This window comes from Lepidochelys kempii, chromosome 2, assembly GCF_965140265.1.
Source record: "Lepidochelys kempii isolate rLepKem1 chromosome 2, rLepKem1.hap2, whole genome shotgun sequence".
Taxonomy (NCBI): domain Eukaryota; kingdom Metazoa; phylum Chordata; order Testudines; family Cheloniidae; genus Lepidochelys; species Lepidochelys kempii.
In genome coordinates, this window is record NC_133257.1 from 220,589,661 (window position 1) to 220,613,362 (window position 23,702).

At 42.0% G+C, this 23,702-nt stretch overlaps 1 protein-coding gene across 5 annotated transcripts; it reads right to left on the bottom strand.

Annotated features, from left to right (window-relative positions):
- Positions 1 to 12,687: 12,687 nt before the first annotated feature.
- On the bottom strand, positions 12,688 to 22,192 carry TAC1 (tachykinin precursor 1). Of its 5 annotated transcripts, none has more exons than XM_073329557.1 (6): positions 22,115 to 22,192; positions 21,475 to 21,696; positions 19,934 to 20,030; positions 18,708 to 18,731; positions 17,037 to 17,090; positions 12,688 to 13,308 (listed from the first exon to the last, which is right to left on the bottom strand). In XM_073329557.1, the coding sequence occupies exons 2-6, from the start codon at positions 21,595 to 21,597 to the stop codon at positions 13,259 to 13,261; spliced, it is 348 nt and encodes a 115-aa protein (XP_073185658.1). In that variant the 5' UTR covers positions 21,598 to 21,696; positions 22,115 to 22,192; the 3' UTR covers positions 12,688 to 13,258. The 5 variants fall into 5 exon arrangements, with proteins under 5 accessions (XP_073185658.1, XP_073185656.1, XP_073185657.1 ...); XM_073329555.1 differs by lacking the exon at positions 22,115 to 22,192 and adding an exon at positions 21,910 to 21,975; XM_073329556.1 differs by lacking the exon at positions 22,115 to 22,192 and adding an exon at positions 21,910 to 21,949 and having other exon boundaries at positions 21,475 to 21,693.
- Positions 22,193 to 23,702: the final 1,510 nt, after the last annotated feature.

A 23,702-nucleotide genomic window follows, 5' to 3' on the forward strand; every position in this document is an offset into this window, starting at 1 on the left:
TCATTGAAGAAATTGTTTAAATAATGATTTATTTCTCTGAGGCTCTGAGAGTCACAAGCTCATTTTCCAAGAGCAGAAAGGTTCTCCGCAGCTATCAAGGTTCAATAAAAGACTCACCAGGTGTGATGTAAGATTTTGCAGTAGGCAATTCCCAAACCTACAGGATAGAAATATTGCAGTGTACAGTGATCACTATTTCCAGTCATACTATATATTAACCAAGGTAGGTGGCCATATATACAATACAAAACTTAGGAAAATATGGTGGGCTATAAGCTTTTATGCTTCAAACTCCAGAAGAGGGAATAAAGGGATCAACAATAACTAACCATGCTCAGAGTAATTCTCTGTTGTGATCAATTATTTTAAGAGACAGAAATGGAGGGCTTATAGCACTCAGAAAATTCAGGAGACGTGCTATACAAAGGGTGCTCTTTTATTAAAGTCCTACTGCTACTCATAAGGTATGTCTACCCTTATGGTTGTGTGTAGAGGACAGACACTGCATGCTCCCTAGCATAGGTATTAATAGCACTGAGGCATGGCTTAGGTGAGTAGAATGTCGTACACACCTGGACCCCAAGGCATATACCGTACGCAGATTCTGTACGTGCCCAGGCAGTGCTTCCCATGTCTACGCTTGCTATTTTTAGCAGTGTAATGTCCTGCTGGAGGAGCCTTTCCCCGCTGCCTCCCTATGGCTGGAGCCTTTCATTGCCCCATATAGCTTGCAGACCACAATGACTGGTGTGGATGCAGCCTGCCTTTCACTGCGATGAGTAGCTACACAGAGTGCCTGTACTCTGGCCTAAGTGAAGACATAGCCATAGTCTCAGAAATGCTTTTATATTTGATTTCTCCAGGCCTAGATAGAATGAAACCAAAATTAAAAAACACAAAGTGCAGGAGGCTCCAGAGAGTGAGTATAAAACCACATGGATCAGAAACAAAGGGGTTTTAATTCAAACGTTTGGGTTTCTGTGCCATATAAATTAACAAGAACAATGTTACAGACCTTTCCAGCGGCCTCCTTTGTTTTGTCTCTTTCCTTTTCCTTCTGTGGAGTCCTGCTGGGACAATATAAAAAGCATCTATATGACCACCAGCATGGTTGGGCTTTGATAACATATTAAGCCTTAGAAAAGTGCAGGAAATTTCCTTAAATTCTACAATGGTTGGAAGCTGCTTCAACTGGATTAAAGGTATGTGTTTATAGTGGTGACATGAATGATCCTCTGAGATGTCTTTACAGGATACGATGTTATAAAATACAGTGCTGTAAAATACACTGCTATTTTGATCTCTGAATTATGACATGCTTTGAATGCTTTGTGCTCTTCTTGGCTGGTGAAGTCCAGTTGACAAGAGCTGGGGCCTATTACTAGTGGGTATTGTCAATGCCCCCCTTGCAGAGGGCAGGCTGCTGCTTCCCTTAAGACAGTGCTCACGCAGCCTCTGTTCAAGAAAACATCTCAATACTGAAGTTCTGGCCAACTAGTGTTCTTTAAATATTCTTCCATTTTTGGTTAAGATTCTTCAGCAGCTTATGGCAAGGCAGTTCTGAATATCTAGATGCTTCAGATCTCTGAAATTTCAAATTTCAGTGGAAAGAAGAGTCCGTTCTCCCCCACCCCCCAAAACTATCCTATTTTTTCTGCCGGTTCTACTACTTATTGTACTAACCCAAATAGATAAAGAAATGACATATATCAAATCATAACATTTACAGTGTGCTATATCATGTTACATGTACTAGCACATATCTACATGATGGAAAAATCATACTCCTTTTGAGGCACAATTTAGATAAGGTAAAGCAGTACAAGAGTGATTTATACAGACAAAACCCTCCTTCTGAACATACAATGAAATCCAATTATTTCTTGCATGTACCTGGGTCTACAACCAATAGCAAGTGTCTGGACTTGTCTTGAACTGTTACAACTACTGAAGAAGCAGCATAGACAATGGGAAAATGTGGAATGCCAATGTACAATAAAATTGTAGTGGTCCATTCTTTTTGAGAAGACACAACTAGAAGACCTTCTCATAAATGAACTAGGGAAATACAACCTAGATGGAGCTACTATAAGATGGGTGCATAACTGGTTGGAAAATCATTCCCAGAGAGTAGTTATCAGTGGTTCACAGTCATGCTGGAAGGGCATAATGAGTGGTGTCCCGCAGAGATCGGTTCTGGGTCTGGTTCTGTTCAATATCTTCATCAATGATTTAGATAATGGCATAGAGAGTACACTTATGAAGTTTGTGGACAAGCTGGGAGGGGTTGCAAGTGCTTTGGAGAATAGGATTAAAATTCAAAATGATCTGGACAAACTGGAGAAATGGTCTTAAGTAAATAGGATGAAATTCAATAAGGAAGAATGCAAAGTACTCCACTTAGGAAGGAACAATCAACTGCACACATACAAAATGGGAAATGACTGCCTAGGAGGGAGTACTGGGGAAAGGGATCTGGGGGTCATAGTGGATCACAAGCTAAATATGGGTCAACAGTATAACACTGTTGCAAAAAAAAGCAAACATCATTCTGGGATGTATTAGCAGGAGTATTGTAAGCAAGACACGAGAAGTAATTCTTCTGCTCTACTCCACGCTGATTAGGCCTCAACTTGAGTATTGTGTCCAGTTCTGGGCACCACATTTCAGGAAAGATGTGGACAAATTGAAGAAAGTCCATAGGAGAGGAACAAAAATGATTAAAGAACTAGAAAACATGACCTATGAGGGACGATTGAAAAAAATTGGTTTATTTAGTCTGGAGAAGAGAAGATTGAGAGGGAACCTCAGTCTTAACAGTTTTCAAGTACATAAAAGGTTGTTACAAGGAGGAGGGAGAAAAATTATTTGTCTTAACCTCTGAGGCTAGGACAAGAAGCAATGGGCTTAAATTGCAGCAAGGAAAGTTTAGGTTGGACATTAAGAAAAACTTCCTAGCTGTCAGAGTGGTTAAGCACTGGAATAAACTGCCTAGGGAGGTGGTGGAATCTCCATCATTGGGGATTTTTAAGAGTAGGTTAGACAAATACCTGTCAGGGATGGTCTAGATCAGTGGTTCTCAAAGTCGGTCCACTGCTTGTTCAGGGAAAGCCCCTGGTGGGCCGGACTGGTTTGTTTACCTGCCACATCCGCGGGTTCGGCCGATTGTGGCTCCCACTGGCCGCGGTTCGCCGATCAAAGCTAATGGGGGTTGCGGGAAGGGCGGCCAGCACGTCCCTTGGCCCGCGCCGCTTCCTGCAGCCCCCATTGGCCTGGAGCGGCGAACCGCGGCCAGTGGGAGCCGCAATTGGCCAAGCCTGTGGACGCAGCAGGTAAACAAACTGTTCCCGCCCACCAGGGGCTTTCCCTGAATAAACAGCGGACCGGCTTTGAGAACCACTGGTCTTGATAATACTTAGTCCTGCCTTGAGTGCAGGGGACTGTACTAGATGACCTCTCGAGGTCCCCTCCAGTTCTATGATTCTATGAACTGATCATCTAGAGAAAAAGAAACCTTGCTGCTCTATGCTACATTCTAACACACAGGGAATTTTACTTCCTTGGAGAAAAAAAAAGCAGCTGAAATACAAGTTAAAAAAGTCTACAGCAGCAAGTATAATTATTGAGGGTTCAGAAATACTGTACTGTTCTGTACTGGCTGGATAGGAATACTCTTTCTTTAAATTTGTAGCAGAGGGCCCAGCATGAGGGAAGGCTGTGGAAAGTTCAAGGCATGAATGCTGCAGTGAAGCAGAGGGGTAGAACTTTTAGGGATTCTAATAAAGTTCATTGTTAAAAGAAAGTGATTCTTTCTGTGGGTCTTTAACATTGTCACAGGACTTATTTATGCCCTGAATTTCTGTGATGGATCTCTAATGAGAACAGACATTTAACAGTGATGCCAATCCCAAGCATGAGTCAGGTGTCAAAAATCATGAGACTGATTTAAATATGTGATTTTAAAAATACTCTATTTTGAGGGAAGTGTCTCCTGGTTTTTGAGCCTTTAGGGTTCACATTTTCAACCTTTTCTTCATAATCATTTAGATTAGAAGTGTACTTTAAAAAAAATAAAAGCAGAGAATCTTACATAATCACATGACTCTGGGAGCTGGGGCTTTAAGAAAAAACATCCGATATAGTGGAAATTGGCAATATTGCATCAGTGCTGATTGTCATTGTCCAAGTAATTCCTTAGGTAAGTACTTTGAACCCTTAGGAATATAAAAACAATATAACAAATTGGTTTTGCTTGGCAGGGGACTGGAAGGAGGTAAAGAATAAGAGGCATTTCTTTATTACATATTGTAGCTATTATATCCTCTTTCTAAAGAAGGCAAACACCAAACAAAGCTTTTCTACCTATATTGTAATTTGAAATGACCAGATGTGGTTGGCAAAGATCCAGTACAGAGGCTTCCACAATGTTAGCCAAAGGGTAGTTTAATGTCTTTTGTGAGAATTCCAGAAATCCAGTATTTTTATGTTTTAAGAAAACTCCATTTACCAAATAAAGTTCTCTTTCCAGCTGCTCTGCCAATAATTGAGAGTTTGAGATAAAAGGTGCTTCAGCCCACACTCATCCTGCTATCACAAATGAAGAACCATTTGTGTAAAGCTTAAAAGTCTTCCCTATCCATTTTCATCAGAGTAATTTGCCTCCTCTCTAGCTGAAGCAGTTTTGTGCCTTGGGTATAGATACACAAATTAATAATGAACTTTTCTACTGAAAACATTTGAAATGACAGGTAAATGAGACACTGCTTGCATCTTCCCCAGTTTCTCAAGTTCAAGTGGAGACACTAAGAATAGACGCTTTAAATCAAACGTATGGTACTTAATGAGTAGCAAACATGAAATACAGCCTAGATTGAGCTACTATAAGGTGGGTGCATAATTGGTTGGAAAAGTGTTCCCAGAGAGTAGTTAGTGGTTCACAGTCAAGCTGGAAGGGCATACGGAGTGGGGTCCTTCAGGGATCAGTCCTGAGTCTGGTTCTCTTCAAAAAGAAAAGGAGGACTCGTGGCTCCTTAGAGACTAACAAATTTATTTGAGCATAAGCTTTCGTGAGCTACAGCTCACTTCATCGGATGCATGCAGTGGAAAATACAGTGGGGAGATTTATATACACAGAGAACATGAAACAATGGGTGTTACCATACAGACTGTAAAGAGAGTGATCAGGAAAGGTGAGCTATTACCAGCAGGAGAGAAAAAAAACAGGCTTTGTTGCAAGGATAGGTTCCTGGGTTAGTGCTTTTGTTGTGTGGTGTGTGGTTGCTGGTTAGTATTTGCTTCAGGTTGGGGGGCTGTCTGTAAGCAAGGCTTACACCATCATAGGGCCTTTTTGAGGATACAGACTAACAAGAATTATAACATTCAAAAAAAGAGCAAGGCTTACAGACAGCCCCACAACCTGAAGCAAATATTCACCAGCAACCACACAACAAAACCACTAACCCGGGAACCTATCCTTGCAACAAAGCCTGTTGCCAACGGTGTCCACATATCTATTCAGGGGACACCATCATAGGGCCTAATCACATCAGCCACACTATCAGAGGCTTGTTCACCTGCACATCCACCAATGTGATATATGCCATCATGTGCCAGCAATGCCCCTCTGCCATGCACATTGCCCAAACCGGACAGTCTCTACGTAAAAGAATAAATGGACACAAATCAGACGTCAAGAATTATAACATTCAAAAACCAGTCGGAGAACACTTCAATCTCTTTGGTCACTCGATTACAGACCTAAAAGTGGCAATTCTTCTACAAAAAAACTTAAAAAACAGATTCCAACAAGAGACTGCTGAATTGGAATTAATTTGCAAACTGGACACCATTAACTTAGGCTTGAATAAAGACTGGGAGTGGATGTGTCATTACACAAAGTAGAACTATTTCCCCATGTTTATTTCCCCCCCCCCACCATTCCTCCCACTTTCTTGTCAACTGCTGGAAATGGCCCACCTTGATTATCACTACAAAAGGTTTTTTTTCTCTCCTGCTGGTAATAGCTCACCTTACCTGATCACTCTCGTTACAGTGTGTATGGTAACACCCATTGTTTCCTGTGTATATAAAATCTCCCCACTGTATTTTTCACTGCATGCATCCGATGAAGTGAGCTGTAGCTCACGAAAGATTGTGCTCAAATAAATTTGTTAGTCTCTAAGGTGCCACAAGTACTCCTTTTCTTTTTGCGGATACAGACTCACGCGGCTGCTACTCTGAAACCTGGTTCTCTTCAATATCTTAATAAATGATTTAGATAATGGCATAGCGAGTACACCTATAACGTTTGCGGACGATGCCAAACTGGGAGGAGTTGCAAATGCTTTGGAGGATAGGATTAAAATTCAAAATGATCTGGACACACTGGAGAAATGGTCTGAAGTAAATAGGATGAATTCAATAAGGACAAAATGCAAAGTACTGCACTTGGAAAGGAACAATCAGTTGCACATGTGCGAAGTGGAAAATGACTGCCTAGGAAGAAGTACTGCAGAAAGGGATCTGGGGGTTATAGTGGATCACAGGCTAAATATGAGTCAACAGTGTAACACTTGCAAAAAAAAAAAAAAAGCAAATATTCTGGGATGTATTAGCAGGAGTATTGTAAGCAAGACACAAAAAGTAATTCTTATGCTCTACTCCACACTGATAAGGTCTCAGCTGAAGTATTGTGCCCAGTTCTGGGCCCCACATTTCAGGAAGGATGCGGACAAATTGGAGAAAGTCCATAGATTAAAGGTCTAGAAAACATGACCTATGAGGAAAGATTGGAAAAAAATGGGTTTTAATCTGAAGAAGAGAAGACTGAGGGGGGACATGATAACAGTTTTCAGGTACATAAAAGGTTCTTACAAGGAAGAGGGTGAAAAATTATTCTCCTTAACTTCAGAAGCTAGGACAAGAAGCAATGGGCTTAAACTGCAGCAAGGGAGGCTTAGGTTGGACAATGGGAAAAACTTCCTAACTGTTAGGGTAGTTAAGCACTGGAACAAATTGCTCAGGAATTTTTGTCTTTGGAAGTTTTTAAGAACATGTTAGACAAACGCCTGTCAGGGATGGTCTAATTATTACATGGTCCTGCCTTGAGTGCAGGAGACTGGTCTAGATGACCTCTTGAAGTCCTTTCCAGTCCTACAATTCTATGAAGTGGTCAAAATATTAAAGGTGGCCAGAAAGGAAATACATGGGGCTTGTACCTTTTCTAGTTTCTCTGTGGTGTACAACGAGGGCATGGATGGAGTATTTTTTAAAGTTTTTATTCTGCTTGTTTTTAATATTAGAAGTTCAGGTCTTGTCTAAGCTGGAAGACTAAATAGTGACTTGCAAACAAGTGAAACTGCTCTATCACCAGAGTATGAAAGTTGAGCACTTGAGCGGGGAAGAGCTTTTTAGTCAGACTTTTTCCAGGTGCCAGATTTTCAGAAACGCTCTGCACCTCTGGTTGGAGATGATTTTTGATAGAAGAGCTTAGCTCCCATTAAGGCACCTAAATGAAGCTACCAGCTTTTCAAAAGTGATAAGTACCCACCAGCTCCCATTGTTCCCAATGGTCACTTATTCAGTAGTCTAAAGGGGAATCACTGGTCACCAAAGTAAAATCTGGTCCCCTTAAATCTTATTTAATTGTGTGACCATGTTATACTTCAGGGTTCAGGAAAGAAATCAGTGCCTGGACTTTAGTAGGGAGCAAACCAATAAAGGTTTACTGAGGGCAGTTGTTTCTTTTCCGGACCCAGCACAATTGACTGCTGTAGTTCCATTCAGATAACGCGTAAGTCTCAAGTAGAACAGTAAACACAATACCTCAGGTCAAAAAGGGAACACACTTGCAGGCAACAAAGCGAATGCAACAGGCCCACATTCCTTCTGGGAGGCTCTAGCATCTAACAGTCTCTAGTTGGGGTTTGGTCTGGGTCTGGGTTCGGGTCTGTCCATCCCACCTTCCTTCCCTCCCTCCCTCTAACCCAGCCTGCCTGCCCTTCAGGGAAGCCGCACAAGAAATCAGCTCACCTTTCCAGCCTCCCCTCAATTGAACTGGCTCTCTCCTTTTGAATACCCCCTGGAAAAATGACTGCTTTTGCAGGGCAAGGGCAGGAGGACAGTTTGAGCCCACAAGAGCTCATTAACCCTTCACTGAGTTTGTGCACCTCCCATCACAAAACTTTAATTGCTAAATAACATTTTGAATAAGGGCAATTTTTGTTAAAAATTCAACCCTTGGGATATTAGAGCCCACAATGAACATGCTCTAAATCTGAGACTGACAACAGGTCCAACAAAAACAGGTCTACATCAGTCTTAGTATTGCAGATATTTCTGAGGTAAAAAGAAATAAGCCTTAAAGGCAACCTGCATAGAATTTTATTTTAATTAAGATTATGCCCTTTTTTCAGAGCTTTATGATTTATAAAGAATGTCTGATAGTTATGTTTATTTTTTATTTTTTCTGCTTTTTTTTTTAACTTGGAGGATTGTGCTTTTGTCGCCTTCACAGGGCCGTGGGCTGGAGCCTGGTGGAGTGGTTGGGCCCAGGCTTCCCTACCAAAACCCCCTCTGCAGGTCAAATGGCATAAGCCCTGACCACTAGGTAACAAAGGCAGGAACTATCTTGTTGTATGTAGATGTACGGTACAGTGACCCAAAGACCTTTGGAGGGCATAGGGTTAGACGGAGGTACAGGGATCCCCTGGGTTCACCCCACGAATGTCATGTAAGGTCTCTAATGAATGCCCATGTCACACTGATCAACATAATCACTGCAAAATGTATGGTCAGATATTGTGTAAGAAGTTATGTATATACAATGAAAATTATGTTCCTAAGGTCTTGTGAGGCAAACCCGCAGCCAAACCAGGGCTACTCACTCAGCTGCCTCTCTAACAGAATGGGGCTGTGAGCATGGGCATGTACCTGGAGTAGTTCAACACCTCTCCTGACACCCGCTTCTTCTGCTGGGAGAGGGAGACCTTGGCACACATTTAATATTGAGTGCACGAGGTTGCAGCCCCTCTTCCAGCTCCTCCAAAACTCCTCCTCCAGTTCTGACTACATTTTTCCCCTCACCTCTTGATTTATGCACACCTCATCTGTGGTCCTACAAAGTCATGAAGCCTCCTCATAAACTTCTTCCTGGCAATGGCCCAAGGGGTCTTCTAGCATACCAGGAGGAGGAAGCTGGACGGGGAGTGCTCTTGTGATTGCAGGGCCTATTTCCAATCCCTTCTGCAGTCACGTCTCTGGGCACAGTTCCTTTGGGCCATGTCCACTGGCTCCCTGGATGCCTTTGAGGAGCAGTGGGCACTGTCCAGCATTCTCTGCTAGGTGTCCCGCTCTAGATTCCTGATTTTGAACCTGTAACCTAATATCTGGTTAAAAAAAGTTTCTGAGCCTGTACTCCTTTAATCTTATCAAATAGAAATACATTAGCCACATTTGTTATGCATAAATGATATTTATTGTCATAATGGCCATGTCTACATTACCCGCTGGATCTGCGGGTAGTGATCGATCTATCAGGGATTGATTTATCGCGTCTAGTGTAGATGTGATAAATTGATCCCCGATCGCTCTGCCGTCGACTCCAGAACTCCACCATGGTGAGAGGCGGAACTGGAGTTGATGGGGGAGCGGCCACCATGGATCCCGCGCCGCGAGGACGCACAGTAAGTGATTCTAAGTCGATCTAAGATGTCGACTTCTTGTAGCTGAAGTTGCGTGTCTTAGATCGATCCCCCCCCCACAGTGTAGACCAGGCCAATGAATAGTTTTGTAAGACTCTCTGGCCAAACATGTCAGTTCACTCTTTTCAAAAACATCCTGGAAACAGTTTGAAGCGGTTTTCTCAATATTGTTAGAAGTAGACTAGCTCAAGGACATCAGTGCTGCTGCTGACAGGAGCAAGATCCTACCCTAGCAATCTCTACTCCAGTAGCACCTATTTTGAATAAGATTCATTGATAACCAAATGTATAGCTTTATCCAAACAATGCATTTCTAATATCTGCACGTACATAACAGAGAAATACAATTATGAAGGAGCTGCTATGACCTATTGTCAGTAATGCTCAGCTTAAAATGTTTGCTAGTGCTCGTTAACTCAATGGCCAAAATTGCTGCTAAGGGAACTATTAAAGCCCATCAAGACAAAATTTTGTCTTTAAAGATGTTTTGTACAGGGATTTACACAATATTTCTTTATGCTACACCAAGTGTATAAACAAATGTTTTTAAAAAGGATTTAAATAGAGCATGAAAATGTACAATAGCCCTCAACAGCTCAGAGGGAGCCATTCAATGAGTATTCTGAATAACAAGTGTTTTTTTTTTAAATCACTCTCGCAATTAAAAATTTTAAAATTGCCTCAGCACTCAGGCATTTCTGTGTTGTTTTCCTCCTTTTATTAGACCGGATATTAAACACAAACTCAGCAGGTAAGCAGGAAAGGCTCAAGTGTGGCAGTTAGCCACAGTCTTGGGTAGAGAACTTTGCAGAGCCACACCTGCCCAAGAAAGCGACTCCCACTCTCAATTCCCTAGTGTGCAGGGAGAATGTGCAAAGTGTATCATTCTGTGGCTATGACCCCTTAGAATGATTTTTGCCTGAGGAGTGCAAAGAAGGACCAGTCCCTGGAGTTCCCTAATTACAGGGACTGATTGTTCCTGATCCTTGTGTAAGGTGCTCAAGATGAGAAGAAAGACTCCTGCATTCCCCACATCTATCCATGCTAGGGCAGGAACACTCTAATCCTAAGCATTTGACTTCAATACTCTGAATATTTAGAAATTGTGAGTTGTACGTGCTGTGACGAGGCCTCAATTTCTGTTCTTTTTCCAATCTCAACTTGTCTTTTTACAAGGGTGAACTTCCTAATTCTTATTTTACTGCACAAAGTTGAATGAGAAGATAAAATGGGGATGACTTTGACTCTCACTGACTTCTTTCAGTGCTGCCTTCCTATACGGTTCTTTCTTAAGTTTCCTTAGCTTTGCATTTTATTGGGTAATGCCTTTGTTGACTATCCAATTCTGCCTGGGCAATGGCAGCCTGTCACCACCAGAACAGTTGTGTAGCTTTGTGTATATTGGAATGAGTCTTGCAGAAAGCAGGAAATTAATTATAAAGCAAGGCATGCTGCAATACAGGCATAGCTCTCTAATTGCTCTCACTAGCTGACATCATACAGAATGACAGCAGCAATAAATAGTTCTGTCCAAAGTCAAATTATGTTTAAAATTTAAGCTGCCCAGTAAAGGTGAATGAAAACAACAGGCAGTTTAGCCTAGCAGGTAGTATGTGGTTTAAACTTAAAACTTCCTTCTCCTTTAGATTAAGCTTCAGATAATGTACACTCCCATTGTTTCACTTACTACTACTAATGAATAAGTTAGAGGATGGTGGTGATAGAGAAGCAAAATGATCATTGTATATACCTGCTTCAGTAAACAAAAATCCAGGAGACAGTGTTTGTTACAACAGTGTTATGTTTGAATGGAACATCAAGATACCAGGTTCCAGGCTATGTGATAGAAGCACGTTTGGCTAGAGGAATATGCACAGGTTTGGGAATCAGGATCTCCTGCTGCCACTGACTTACTATGGAGTCTGGGGCAAATTGCTATGTGTAAAATGGGGCAAATATTTCTTACCCACCTTTCCAGTAACGGGGTCATCGGGAAATGGCATTTCCATCTATCCAAAATTCCACTATTTCAAAATTTGTCTTCATTCAACATCAGAACAAAATGTCATTTTTTAAAAATTTCCTAATAAATGAAGCTTTTAAAAAAAGTTTGTTTCAGATCAATAGAAACATTATATAAACAGAATTGAAATGCTTCATTCTGGTTTTGACTTTTAACATTTTTCTTGCATTTTCCATTTTAATATTTTATTTTAATACAAAAGAAAAGAACAATAATTTCAGAAGGTAAAGTTTCTTTTCAAAGTAAAAAATCAAAAATGCTTCATTTCAATTTTTTTCAAACTCAAATTTTGTCAAAATTGACACATTCCTGTGCAATGTTTCAATTTCAATAATGTTCCAACACAGAAACATTTAGTTAGAAAATTATTGACCAGCTCTATAAGGTGGCATTAGTTATTGGTTGTACAATACTTTGAACAGGTAAAACGCTAACTAAATGCTGTGTATTGTTTTCCCTGATGTGAGTGGCTTTTCAGCATTTGCTTTTGTGCTATGTAGAAGAGGAACACTTGAGAGAGCCAAATAGCCATTTTGCTTCTGTATAATTCACAATTTTACAGTTCCTGATTTGGTTAGGCCCTCAAGACAGAACAATTCTGTGGCCCCACAGTTGCAGAATCCAGGGGAGTTTGGCCATAGGACCCAATTCTACACACTACTGAGCTTTATTTCAATAGAAATTGAAGGGTCTCAGCACCTTGTATGACTGAGCCCATAATATATCAACTCAGGGGCAGCTGGCTGGAATCCCTACCGCTAAAAACAGAACTAGAAAGAATCCTCAAAGTTTTAACCCCTCCCCCCCATTAGAAAGCTTATATTTTGTCCAGCAAAATGAAGTCCTGTAATTATAACTGGCTTTCTTCTGCTCCTAGAGTCCAATATCTTTTCTTAGTTTGCATCTTATTTCAGATGATTCTGGGTTTGAAATAATTCCACCAGTCTACCCAAGGTATGTTGCAAAATCCCAAAAGTATTTTTTATTTAAAATGTTACTATCATAAAATTTCAGACTATGAACTGAAGACTTTGGATTCACATTCAAACCTCTTTTGTTTAAATAGATATATATACGCAGTCACAAAACATAAAACATGCTGCAATGATACAAATATATTTTTGATATGAAAATTACAGTACATTTTAAACCATGGAAAGAAATTGAGGCACTAGACTGTACATCAGTTCTGTTCTGCACTGGTAGTGAAGCGGATAAGATTGCTTTAAATTAACAAAATAATTTTATTTCCTTTTTTTGTTATTTGGTGAACATATCTTTACAGGTCATTTCAAATAATGTGCTTTGTTGTGAAATGTCACTGATTTCAGTTCCATGGGGAGTCTTTGTTTTAGACCTAAAACACATTTATACAACACGTATCGCTGCCACACTATGAAAAATAATCATTTTATTGAATTTACAACTCAAAAAACCAACAACTATTAAATAATTAGTCCTTACAGTGGATAGTTTATATTACACTGCATTGGCCATTTAAACAAATGACGTTTAATAAATACATAGGAATGTCTTATTTACGCCTTCGTTCGTAATTCTGTGCTGTGTTCTTTTCAGAGAACCCTAGGGGAAAAAAGTGTAAGTGTTGTATAAATAGAATAAGCACCAGGAGTCATATAAAACATAGCAAGTTTTATGTATCACCACATTTCACTGTGTTGCACCATTTAGTTCTGAGCAATATATTAAGGGCCTGAGCCTAATGAGATTATCAGTACTCTCAACTCCCAATTACGTCAGTAAAAGTTGAGGGCTTTCAGCTCCTTTCAAGATTGGGCCTATATGCTTTATTTCCTCAATGCAGTTTGCTCCTGGAAGCTGTGTGTGTATGCTAGCTCCCCAGTAGTCTCAATCCCAGCCATTCTGAGGAGTGGGACCTTAAGTCACTTCCAGATTAGGGGTGAGCTATGGGGCTCACCCACAATCCACTGCAGATCTCCTAGGGTCTGTAATAGGTCATATCCATCTGCATGGAGGCTTTGAACCTCTGTGCTAGCTCCGTATGCTGGATGACCACCGTGGCTTTCTTGACAGATGGTTCGAATGGTGCCTTGCTACTAGGAATTCCACTGACCACTGCTGTCCCCAGGATCCCTCTGAAAGGAGGACCTTCTCACTGAGGCAGGTGGAAAACTTAAGATACCCTCAGGCACACCTCTCCTTGATACTCTCCAGAAGGCCAGCTGAAGGAACTATGTTCTTTCTCCTCAGAGAGACCTCCCACCCACTGCCTGCCCCAACACACTCCTGCCTCACATTTATCAACAAACTGTTTGCAGAGGGAATGGTGGATGCTGCTGTGAAGACAGCTGATCTCCCCTTCCACCGTAAGGGGAGAGATGTGTGTGGAGAGTCCTGGTCTAGCCTTTTGCATCTCCCATACTAGTTTTGCTTTTTTAAAGAAAAGCACAAACCCACAGGGTCTTTAGGATTGCTTTCCTGTCTTGCCACTGGCACTAATTTCTTCACATAGTGCCTCACAGAAGGTGGGAGGTCTCAGCTGTGCCATCTGCCTCTGTTCTAGAGCAGGTTTCCAAGTGGTAGCTGTGCTAGTCTGCATCAGCAAAAAGAATGAGGAGTACTGAGGTGCCTTGTTCTTTCATAGAATATCAGGGTTGGAAGGGACCTCAGGAGGTCATCTAGTCCAACCCCCTGCTCAAAGCAGGACCAATCACCAATTTTTGCCCCAGATCCCTAAATGTCCCCCTCAAGGATTGAACTCACAACCCTGGGTTTAGCAGGCCAATGCTCAAACCACTGAGCTAACCCTCCCCCCTTTGTTCTAAGGCAGCAGTTCTCAACTATGGAGTGGGCCTCCCAAAGGGGGTGGGGGGGGGTGCGCGTGCGCACGCCTGCAGACACAAAGAAGCAGGGTCCGATCAAATAAGTTTGAGAAGCCCTGTTCTAGAGGAATTCTTCAAGCAGCCATAAACCAAAACCTCTGCATCTTCCAAAAGTCTGTTTTAGGGGATTCATTGCTTTTCCTTTTTAATCATAATTATATCTGCCTCTAAGCCAGAAGGCTGTGTCATGGATCATGAGGGAGACCTTTCCCCCATTCTGACATCAAGAATATTCCTAGCCATGCTCAGTAAAGCATGCAGATGCATAACTATTACATGCAACTGCCTTGCTAATTTTGAGGGATCCAGTGCTGCACATCTTGAGTTATGACTCTGCTCCATAGGAGTTAAGGAAAAACCAAGTGAAGGCCCAAATTAAAGAAACAGCTTTCAGGGTGTGTCTAATTAAACACTAAAACATTACTCTCTGGTTAAGTTTTGATAATATCTTACTTTCTGCTAAAGAAATGCAATGGTATTGAAACAATTTTTATAGTGGGCTGCTGAAAACCACTGAACAAACTAAACCCTATATATGATGGAAACCACTTCAAGCCAGTGGGTGCTGCCATGCCCCCAGTACCTGCAATTTCTGTACCCCTTATCAGTATAAATTCCCCTGGCATTTATGGTTATTTAGTTATCATGGCTATCTGCAGGCCACTGATTTAATAGGTTTCATGAGGCTCTGAGTGGGTGCATGGCTCTGCCTGCATTAACTTTTTGCAGATCAAGGCATTACATATTGGAACCTGCTTTACTGAGACAGGAAATGTTGGGCAAATCACCAGGATTATGGTACCACGGGACCTCTAATTTAAATTTCCACCCACCAGAAGGGACATTAGCATAGCTTCCATACAAAGCCTCTCCTAATGCCAGGACTTAGTAATTTTCTGAAGAAACTGTATTAGCCAGCGAGGGGAGAAACCCAGCACATTTCCAACATGTAACTTTACTCTTAAATGAAGAAAATCTTCCTGAGGAACCTTTTCCTGATCTGTATAGGGGCAAACAATGTTGCAGTTGTGGTTGAATTGCATACTTTTTAACAGAAACGTAATCAAACCTTTACTATTCCATCCTCATTTCCCAACTAGGCAGAGGAGTATATGAATGCTAAATTCTAAGAAACTGGTTTACCTATCAGGCTGGTATGTTACTATTAAAAAGCCTGACTGTCTACAACTTCATTATTCGTCCAGGTTATAGTTAACTAACCACATAGTTGTATTCTAACTATACCAGCAAATTTGAAAGTAATCAAAGAGGAGCATTTTACACTCACTGCATCTCCGATTTTCATACTTAAAATAATAAGGTAAATTTAATCCCAAAGTAAACTGAAGCAGATTTATCACTTGATGCCATTTGCTATTATAGCAGCAAATATGTATTACAAGTATATGTACATTTAATTACTATTACCCTCACAGTAAGAGCAACTATACTGAATTGCTCCTGATTCAGGGAAATTTGCAAAACTAGTTAGGATATAGAGACCTATATTACATCTTTGACTACAGTCTAGTTAAAAATAAAATCACTGACAACTGTAATTACAGAAAATAGTTTACAATGTGCACCTGTGTAATATCAAAATGTTTGTGGCCATTTAACTTATAATCCATTTAACAAAACAGTGAGAATTATTTCAGTAGCTTTAAACAGGCATTAGATCACTTTAAAAAAAAAATCTTTTTCTGGATAGCTAACTAATGCTTTGTGGATAAGGCAAGTTACAGCCAACTGACGACTGGAGTTATCCATATGCAATATTCACAATAAAAACAGGCAAGATTTAAGGGAAATGTAGATAATATGGGGAAATGGGAGGGAAAGTCATGGTGAGCACTTGTCTGCAATACTTCGGTAGTTTAAAGTGCTGCTTCACTTTGTTTATTGAGTCATTATTTGAATGTAAAATTAAAAGTTCACAAAAGTTGTGGCTGTTTAACAAATAAAACCTTTACACCTTGTGGCAAAAGGTGGGGCCACTTTTGATGGGAGGACTTTAAGCTCACAGTCAGTAGTGTACAAGATAAAAACAGTTTCCCATTAAAACCTCCAAAAGTCAGTTGGTGCAGGAGGTAGTGCACCTTCTACCTGAGGTGATCTAGGTTCAAATCCTCTGAGAACTGGAACAACATGGATGCTACAGGTCAGGATTGAGGGGCTTAAGCAGAATTCTTTAGGGAAATTTAGATGGCACCTATGAACTGTGCCTGGCTCAAGCTACTGCCCATCCTCCCTCATTTTCATAAGCACTGAAATGACCTTCAGATTAAAATATTTTTATTAAGCAACTTTTCCCCCTCTTATAAGAGCTCATCTGTCATTTATGAATTGCCTCACGTCAAGACTGCTTCTTCAGTTTATTGGGAGAGAATGAAACGGTAATAGTAGAATTAAGAGGTAGTTTTAGTCTTAGCCATTGTTTATACATACCAGAATTTAAAGATCTTTTGCCCATAAGTCCAACAAAGGAGTCTGTTTTATACCCTGAAAAAATATATTTGGGGGTGTTTTAATACATTTTCAATATGCAGTTTTTCTGAGGCAATTTGTTTTCATGAGACATACAAGGAAGATGTAGACTCCAAATATTCTTCCTACTTACTAAAGTTGATACCACTTGAAATGTAGTATAAATGGAGAATGCACATCATCCTCACCTATCTCATCGGGTCTGATCCAGAGCTAGTAAGTGCCTTTCCATTGTGGCTAAAAACAGACCGTGACCAGATAACTGATGCCAATTTTGACCTCATTGTAGTCCAATGGTAGAACTTCCCGTGACTTCAAAAGAAGACTGATCAGGCCCTATAGCTTGACAGACTTCTGCTTCCTGTATCTTGGGTCTGTTGGATTATCTGTTCCATGAATTATTTCACATAAAATAATATGGACCAAAGGACTCTATGGGCCAAATTATGGAGTCCTTAGTCATGCTGGTTAGTCAAAGGACTACACAGAAGTAAATGTGTTAGGGCTCCACAGCCTGGCCTATACAGGATTTTTAACTTTTCTCATGAGGCCACATTTTGCAGTCCTTATTCCATTTGTGACCCTGGAAGCACTCACTGAGGCTTGTTAAGAGTTGCAGGATTTAGCCCATAATGTATGCGGCACCTGTAGCAGTAGCTAGCCTGATTTCAAACAACGAGAGAAACACTTTGAAAAGGATCTACTTCTATTTTACTATTCTGATGTGAACAAAGTGTGCAAATTCCTCTTTGGAAAGAGTTTTATCCTGTATTATGAACACAATCAAGGAAATTACCATAAAACCTCTCAGAGGTCAATCTCTCTGATCTTCATAAAGACGACATTTGAAGGCTATAATTTTGGCTTCAACCAGTAGCTACATCTGGTTATCTGGCATGAGCTTTAGGATGAGACTTTTAAAGTTGTCATTCAGACAAGTAATCCCAGTGATAAAGTCTAGCCGTTAGCACAGAACTCTGGCATGTTTTTAACCTCCTTGGATAGCTAAGGTCTCACAAAATCTAAAATCATCAATCTTTACTTATTAAAAGCCATGCTTTTGGATTTCATCTAAGCATCTTCGACACTTCCAGAGGGGGAAAAAAATACATCTCAGTGTGAATGATATGATTTCTCCTGGGTGACAGACAAGAATGAAGATGTCCACGCTGATTCATGTTGCCACTGATTCATCTTGGCAGGTGCACTTGCTTATGTGACAACTCATTCATCAGTTAGATACAATATAACTTAATTTAGAACATTGATATATCTCAAGTGTAAACTTTGGATCAGGAATCAAACCAGGGATCTGAAGTTATAGTTTGCTTGCTTCTGCCATCTAAATCCATGTATCTTGATTTTGGGAGTAATCCCATACTGACTGAGACAGCCCCAAAGAGGGGCTGTTCAGAGTAGGTAACCATGATCAAGCCTATCTCTAGTTATATTATTTGATAAACCCAGAGCTAGAAATATTTCTCTTCCACTCTTGGTTTCAGTGTTTTTAGTAAGAAACACTAACATTCCAAGCTATGGTGACACAATAGAAACCTCAAAATTAGAACAATTCAGTTTCTCACTTTGTACTTGTTTAGATAATTGTTTAGGAAAAAATCTTTTCCAACTTACTTTTATGAGAGATTTGGCCATATCCTAGAGGAAGGGGAAAAAAAGTAGCTTTAATAGTGATAAATATAAAAAAGTGATCTCTATGAAGAAATAGAAACAACCTTGTAATCTGTATATTCCCAGTCTTGGAGAATTAGTGCAATAATTCACTGCCAGATCAATCATTGAGCTATACAGTATATTAATGACTAAAATATAATATCTTCTATAAATCAAGACACAATTAGTTAACTATTTTGAGTCTTAATGAAAGTTATTTCCCCCGTTCTTAGTAAACCTTTTGAACTAGAAATCAGGACAATAATTTAAAGGCATACATTCCAGCCCACAAGACCTCATTTGATCATTTTCTTAATTGTGTTTACAAAATGTGTGTGCACTTAAGAATTGTTTACTATAAAGACCAAATCATATGTCCGCTGTTTTTCCAAATGATGGATTAATTTTATATAAAATAAAAAACACTTACAGTAGCTGGAGTACATTTAATTTATATTTAAAAACAAATTATAAAGTATTATAAAAGGCACGGATAGTTATGCTGAAAAGAGGTCTACAATGATGTACCTTTGAGATGGTCCTGAAAATAATCCGGACATAAAATGGTACTCAAAATAATTTATTCTGATTGTACCCTGGGAAGCAAAATGAAATCGGTTTCTACATCTGTGTGTTTGCTTTCTCAAAGCATTTAGGGTCAGATTTACATTTCATAGAATCATAGAATATCAGGGTTGGAAGGGACCCCTGAAGGTCATCTAGTCCAACCCCCTGTTCGAAGCAGGACCAATTCCCAGTTAAATCATCCCAGCCAGGGCTTTGTCAAGCCTGACCTTAAAAACCTCTAAGGAAGGAGATTCTACCACCTCCCTAGGTAACGCATTCCAGTGTTTCACCACCCTCTTAGTGAAAAAGTTTTTCCTAGTATCCAATCTAAACCTCCCCCACTGCAATTTGCCAGGGGTGATTGTAAGTCTCACTCATGACAGAAAAAAACTGAAACAAATTCCCATTTTATCCTCATTACCTCTTCTTCAAAATGAGTTGTCATAAACTGGGTGCAGTCCAGTTCAAAGACACTACATGAACCGAAATGCCTATAGTGCCTCCCCAATAGCAGAGAGAATTGAATTGTGAAGTGGTTTAAAAGGCAGGAGGCTAACGGACCCCTAGGTTCGGATGTGTGTAAATCAGTCCTCTAGCACAGAAAGGGAATGCAATCTCACCAGCATCTCGTTTGCCCATTAACCCGTAGAACTGCTGGGGTCTGGGTCTCCTGGCAATTCTCTGCAGAAAGTGTTCCAAGGGTAAGGGCAGCTCCTCCTGAAATGTAGAGGGGAGTGTCAGCATTTTACGCAGCACAGCCCTGGAGATCCGGGAGGGGGAAAAAAACCCGGGGAGTCCCCGGAATAGCATCCAGCAAATTAAGACTAGGCCCCAGCAGCCCCGTTACAAACTTCTGGCTGCCGGTCCGTGCTGCACCGGGCACGCCTGCTGCCTGCCTGTGGACTCTGCACCGCGAGTGCTTGAGAAGAAGCGGCTGTAGGGTAAGGGCAATCTGAACCGGGATCGAGCCGGAGCGGCGCCTTGCTTTCCAAAAGGGGGATTTCGATCCGTTTGGATTCTGGTGGCTCGCCTGGAGGAAAACTATTTTGTGCGTGCAGGTCCGATCAGGGTTGGGCACCTTCCCCCGGCCGCCTCAGCTAGGCTGGCCAGTGCCAGGGGAACCGCCACGTGCCCGGGCTGCAGGCCACACGCTTTGCGGTAGGCGCCCGAATACGCGGCAGCGGCCGTCTGGCAACAGGTGTCCGCAGAGGAACGGGGACGGGCCAAGAGACACGCGGCGAGCGCGGGGCCCAGCGGCCCCAGGGGCGCGGCCACGCCTCAGAGGAAGGAGGCCCGGCGCGGGGGGACGGGCATTTTCACTCTCGCTGGGCCGGGGCGCCCCCGCTGGGTGTGGCCGGCGGCGGAGCCGGCTGCTCGCACGGAGCGGGAAGGAGGCACGTGTCGCCAGAGTAGGGTCCTGTGGCCGGGTTATTTTTCAAACGAGGTCCACTCGTACGTCCCGGGGAAAGCGGGTCGGTTGGGTTATTGCACGCGGAGGCAAAAGTTACCTTGCCGCGGCACTGCCAAGTGTGGTCCCCCGGCTCGCCGCCAAGCCCACCCCACAGAGGGCCACCCGACTCGGCCAGACCTGGGAGTAATGTCCCCGCAGCGCACACGCCCCCGTCCCCGTCTCACTGCGGCTGCATCGCCCCGCTCCCTCCCTGCTCGGAGCTCCCCGTCTACACGTTACGGCTTCAGAGCCGCCAGCGAACTGCGTTGGGAGCGAGGTGATTCACTGCGTAACAGCTTTCCCCGAGGTCACTCGGCTCCCTTCCCTTCGTGAGAGCAACGACTCGCAAGCTGCTCTCGCAGAGGGGGAACCTCTGTTAAACCTGGTGTGAAAGCGGCACGCAGTTACCTGGACCAGAAGCGGGTTTGGGAGCCACCCAAAGACAGCAACCGTTTAACGCGCTGGACCCGCATATTAAAGGGCTAACTGCTGGCAGTCACCCAGCAATTCATTGGCAGTCGTCACCTCTCGGTCTTAAACGGAAATGGGTTGTAGCGTTTATAAATTAGGAAATGTAACGATAAGACACACTGCAAGACAAAGATCAGAATCCTCTCACCTGACGGGCGCCCAAAGCTCATGCATTTACTTAGAAAAGCTGCCCCTCGACTTACTTGCATGAGCTGAGCAGTTCCAGGCTCTCTAGCTCACCTTGAGTTGGTCAGTGTCGGACCAGTCAGACCAGTAATTCAGATCATCATTGGCTCCGATTTCTTCTGCAAATACTTGCGCTGAAATTAGGAAAAGCACTGCAAAAGCGACGAGGATTTTCATCTTCGCCTCTCCTCCTGCTAGGCAGTACCCCTAGTGCGGTGGGTGGGTGGCGGACGAGTGTCCCGAGCCCTCCGGCCAGTTGCTCGAAGTTGCTGTCTGCTGTAACAAAGAAAAGAAAGGCGTGAGTACGGCATATAACTCCTCTCCCCCTCCGCATCCGTCCCAAGAGGAACCGCGCATCTCCGCATAGACAAGATCTAACGAGCAAAGCAATGGGCAGGAGGAATCACCACCTAGGTCCTAACAACAGAGTCTCCGCACAGAGGAATGTGCTACAGCGGCTGGCGCGTCCCGGGGGCTGAGCGCACTTACTGCAATGGGGAAGCGCGACGCTCTCCGCGGCTCTCTCCTAGCGTGTCTGAATGCATGCCCGAGAGCTCTCCAGTTTATATACCTGGAGATGGGGAGGGCCAAGGGAGCTTCATTTGCCTAAATCTAATTACTTCCTTGTAGTTATGTGAAACACGTGACAGCCCCCCCCCCCCCCAGCTGTACTTTGCGATCAATAGTCAATTACTCTGAGTATCCCTTCCTTCCTCTTTCCCTCTGACCCTCGGAAGGAGCCTTTCCTTGGAGGTGACCCCTTGAGTGTCCGTGTCCACCACAGACTACATTCCTTTTGGGTTTCAAATGACGCAAAGTCTGCGCAGAAGGCGCCCATCTCCAACCCGCAACTCCTGCCATCCGCTCAGAGACGGATTTTGATCCACTGTCCCCTGACACCAAAGATTAGTCATCAGAGCAGAGCAAGTGACGCATTCAAAGCAACTTCATGATAATATTTCACACGTCAGGGCAGGTGCACTGAAAATGAGCTGAAAGGACCCCTAAGTATTACTACAAGAAAACCGAAGAATCACTTTAAACACTTGAAAATAACGCCCATGCCCGGCATTCCTTAATGAAAGCTACAATTAATTAGGAAGCTATTACACAACAGTGTGACTCCTCTGTAGAACATTCAGTATTGATCACCTAATGCAAATTAAAAGGAATGAATCCTGGCTTCTTGTCATCTTGGATAGCTCAATACACATTAATTTATCAGGGGATTATTGCATTGTCCTCAGACGCCCAGTACAGGTGCAGGATCTCTTTCTGTTGGTACTTTGGAAGAAAAGACATGGAATGGAAATGATGAAGATTTAGTTTGCATTAAGGGTCAGATCCAAAGCCCTCTGAAATCAATGGGAACCTTTCCATTGACTCCAGTGATATTTGGATCAGGTCCTTTTACATCTTTAGTACATCAGATGCATTTTTCTATAACACATCTCTTGGAAAAAATGTTTGCTCTGTTTTTTTGTTTATCTTTCTTTAAGGGACACAGATCTGATAATAGATTGCATTTAACCTCTGAAAAGGATGTCAGATGTAGGGTACCCACTGAAAGATTTGCTGGCAAGTGAAAGCAGTACAACAGAAACTTCTTTGGGCTACAGTTCTTCATTTTCCAGATTCTCCCGCTCCCTCTTTTCTGTGGTTATAAAAGATGTGGTTTTGAAAGTAATTTGCACTTTACCACTTTGGGTGTGAATTATGGTAAGAGATGATTATACCAACAATAAAATTGCACTGATGAGAAACAAGTCCCTACAGAAAAAAAATTAGCTTTTGCTGGGATATTTGACTGCAGCTCTTACCATCTCCCGCTCTCTCTCTCTCTCCCCTAATTGAAACATTGCTTATTTTTGTGCATGTTATGGAAATACATTATCTTGCCTTTATGTTTAAACTATATATTCTCCCTGTAATATTATTTCTTTAGATGGTCTTGTCCTGCTCACAGCAGTTTAGCATGTAAACAGAAATGAGTTCTGAGACATAATTACATTACACTCAGGAACATTTATGTCTAGACATCGATATATCCCACTACCAAATCTTCTAATATAAGGCAGCTGAATGATAAAGATTTGGGGTCAAACTCTCTGATGGTACAAATGACTTTACTGGAGTGGTGCCAATCTACTCCAACAGAGAGTTTGGACTTTTATCCTTTTTCATATGACAGTTTTGTGTGACTTATGACATTCAACTCAGATAACCATTTAGCTTCCCTTGCAGTTCACATAGCTGGTCTGTCTTATTTAAGGTTACTTATA

What these genes read in the sequence shown, in the direction of transcription:
- TAC1 (XM_073329557.1), bottom strand. Translation starts at nt 21,597, where the DNA reads ATGAAAATCCTCGTCGCTTTTGCAGTGCTTTTCCTAATTTCAGCGCAA. An exon ending in CCGACACTGACCAACTCAAG is followed by an intron (nt 20,031 to 21,474) that starts GTGAGCTAGAGA and finishes TCTACATTTCAG; the next exon opens with GAGGAGCTGCCCTTACCCTT. An exon ending in TGGCCAAATCTCTCATAAAA is followed by an intron (nt 17,091 to 18,707) that starts GTAAGTTGGAAA and finishes ATATTTTTTCAG; the next exon opens with GGTATAAAACAGACTCCTTT.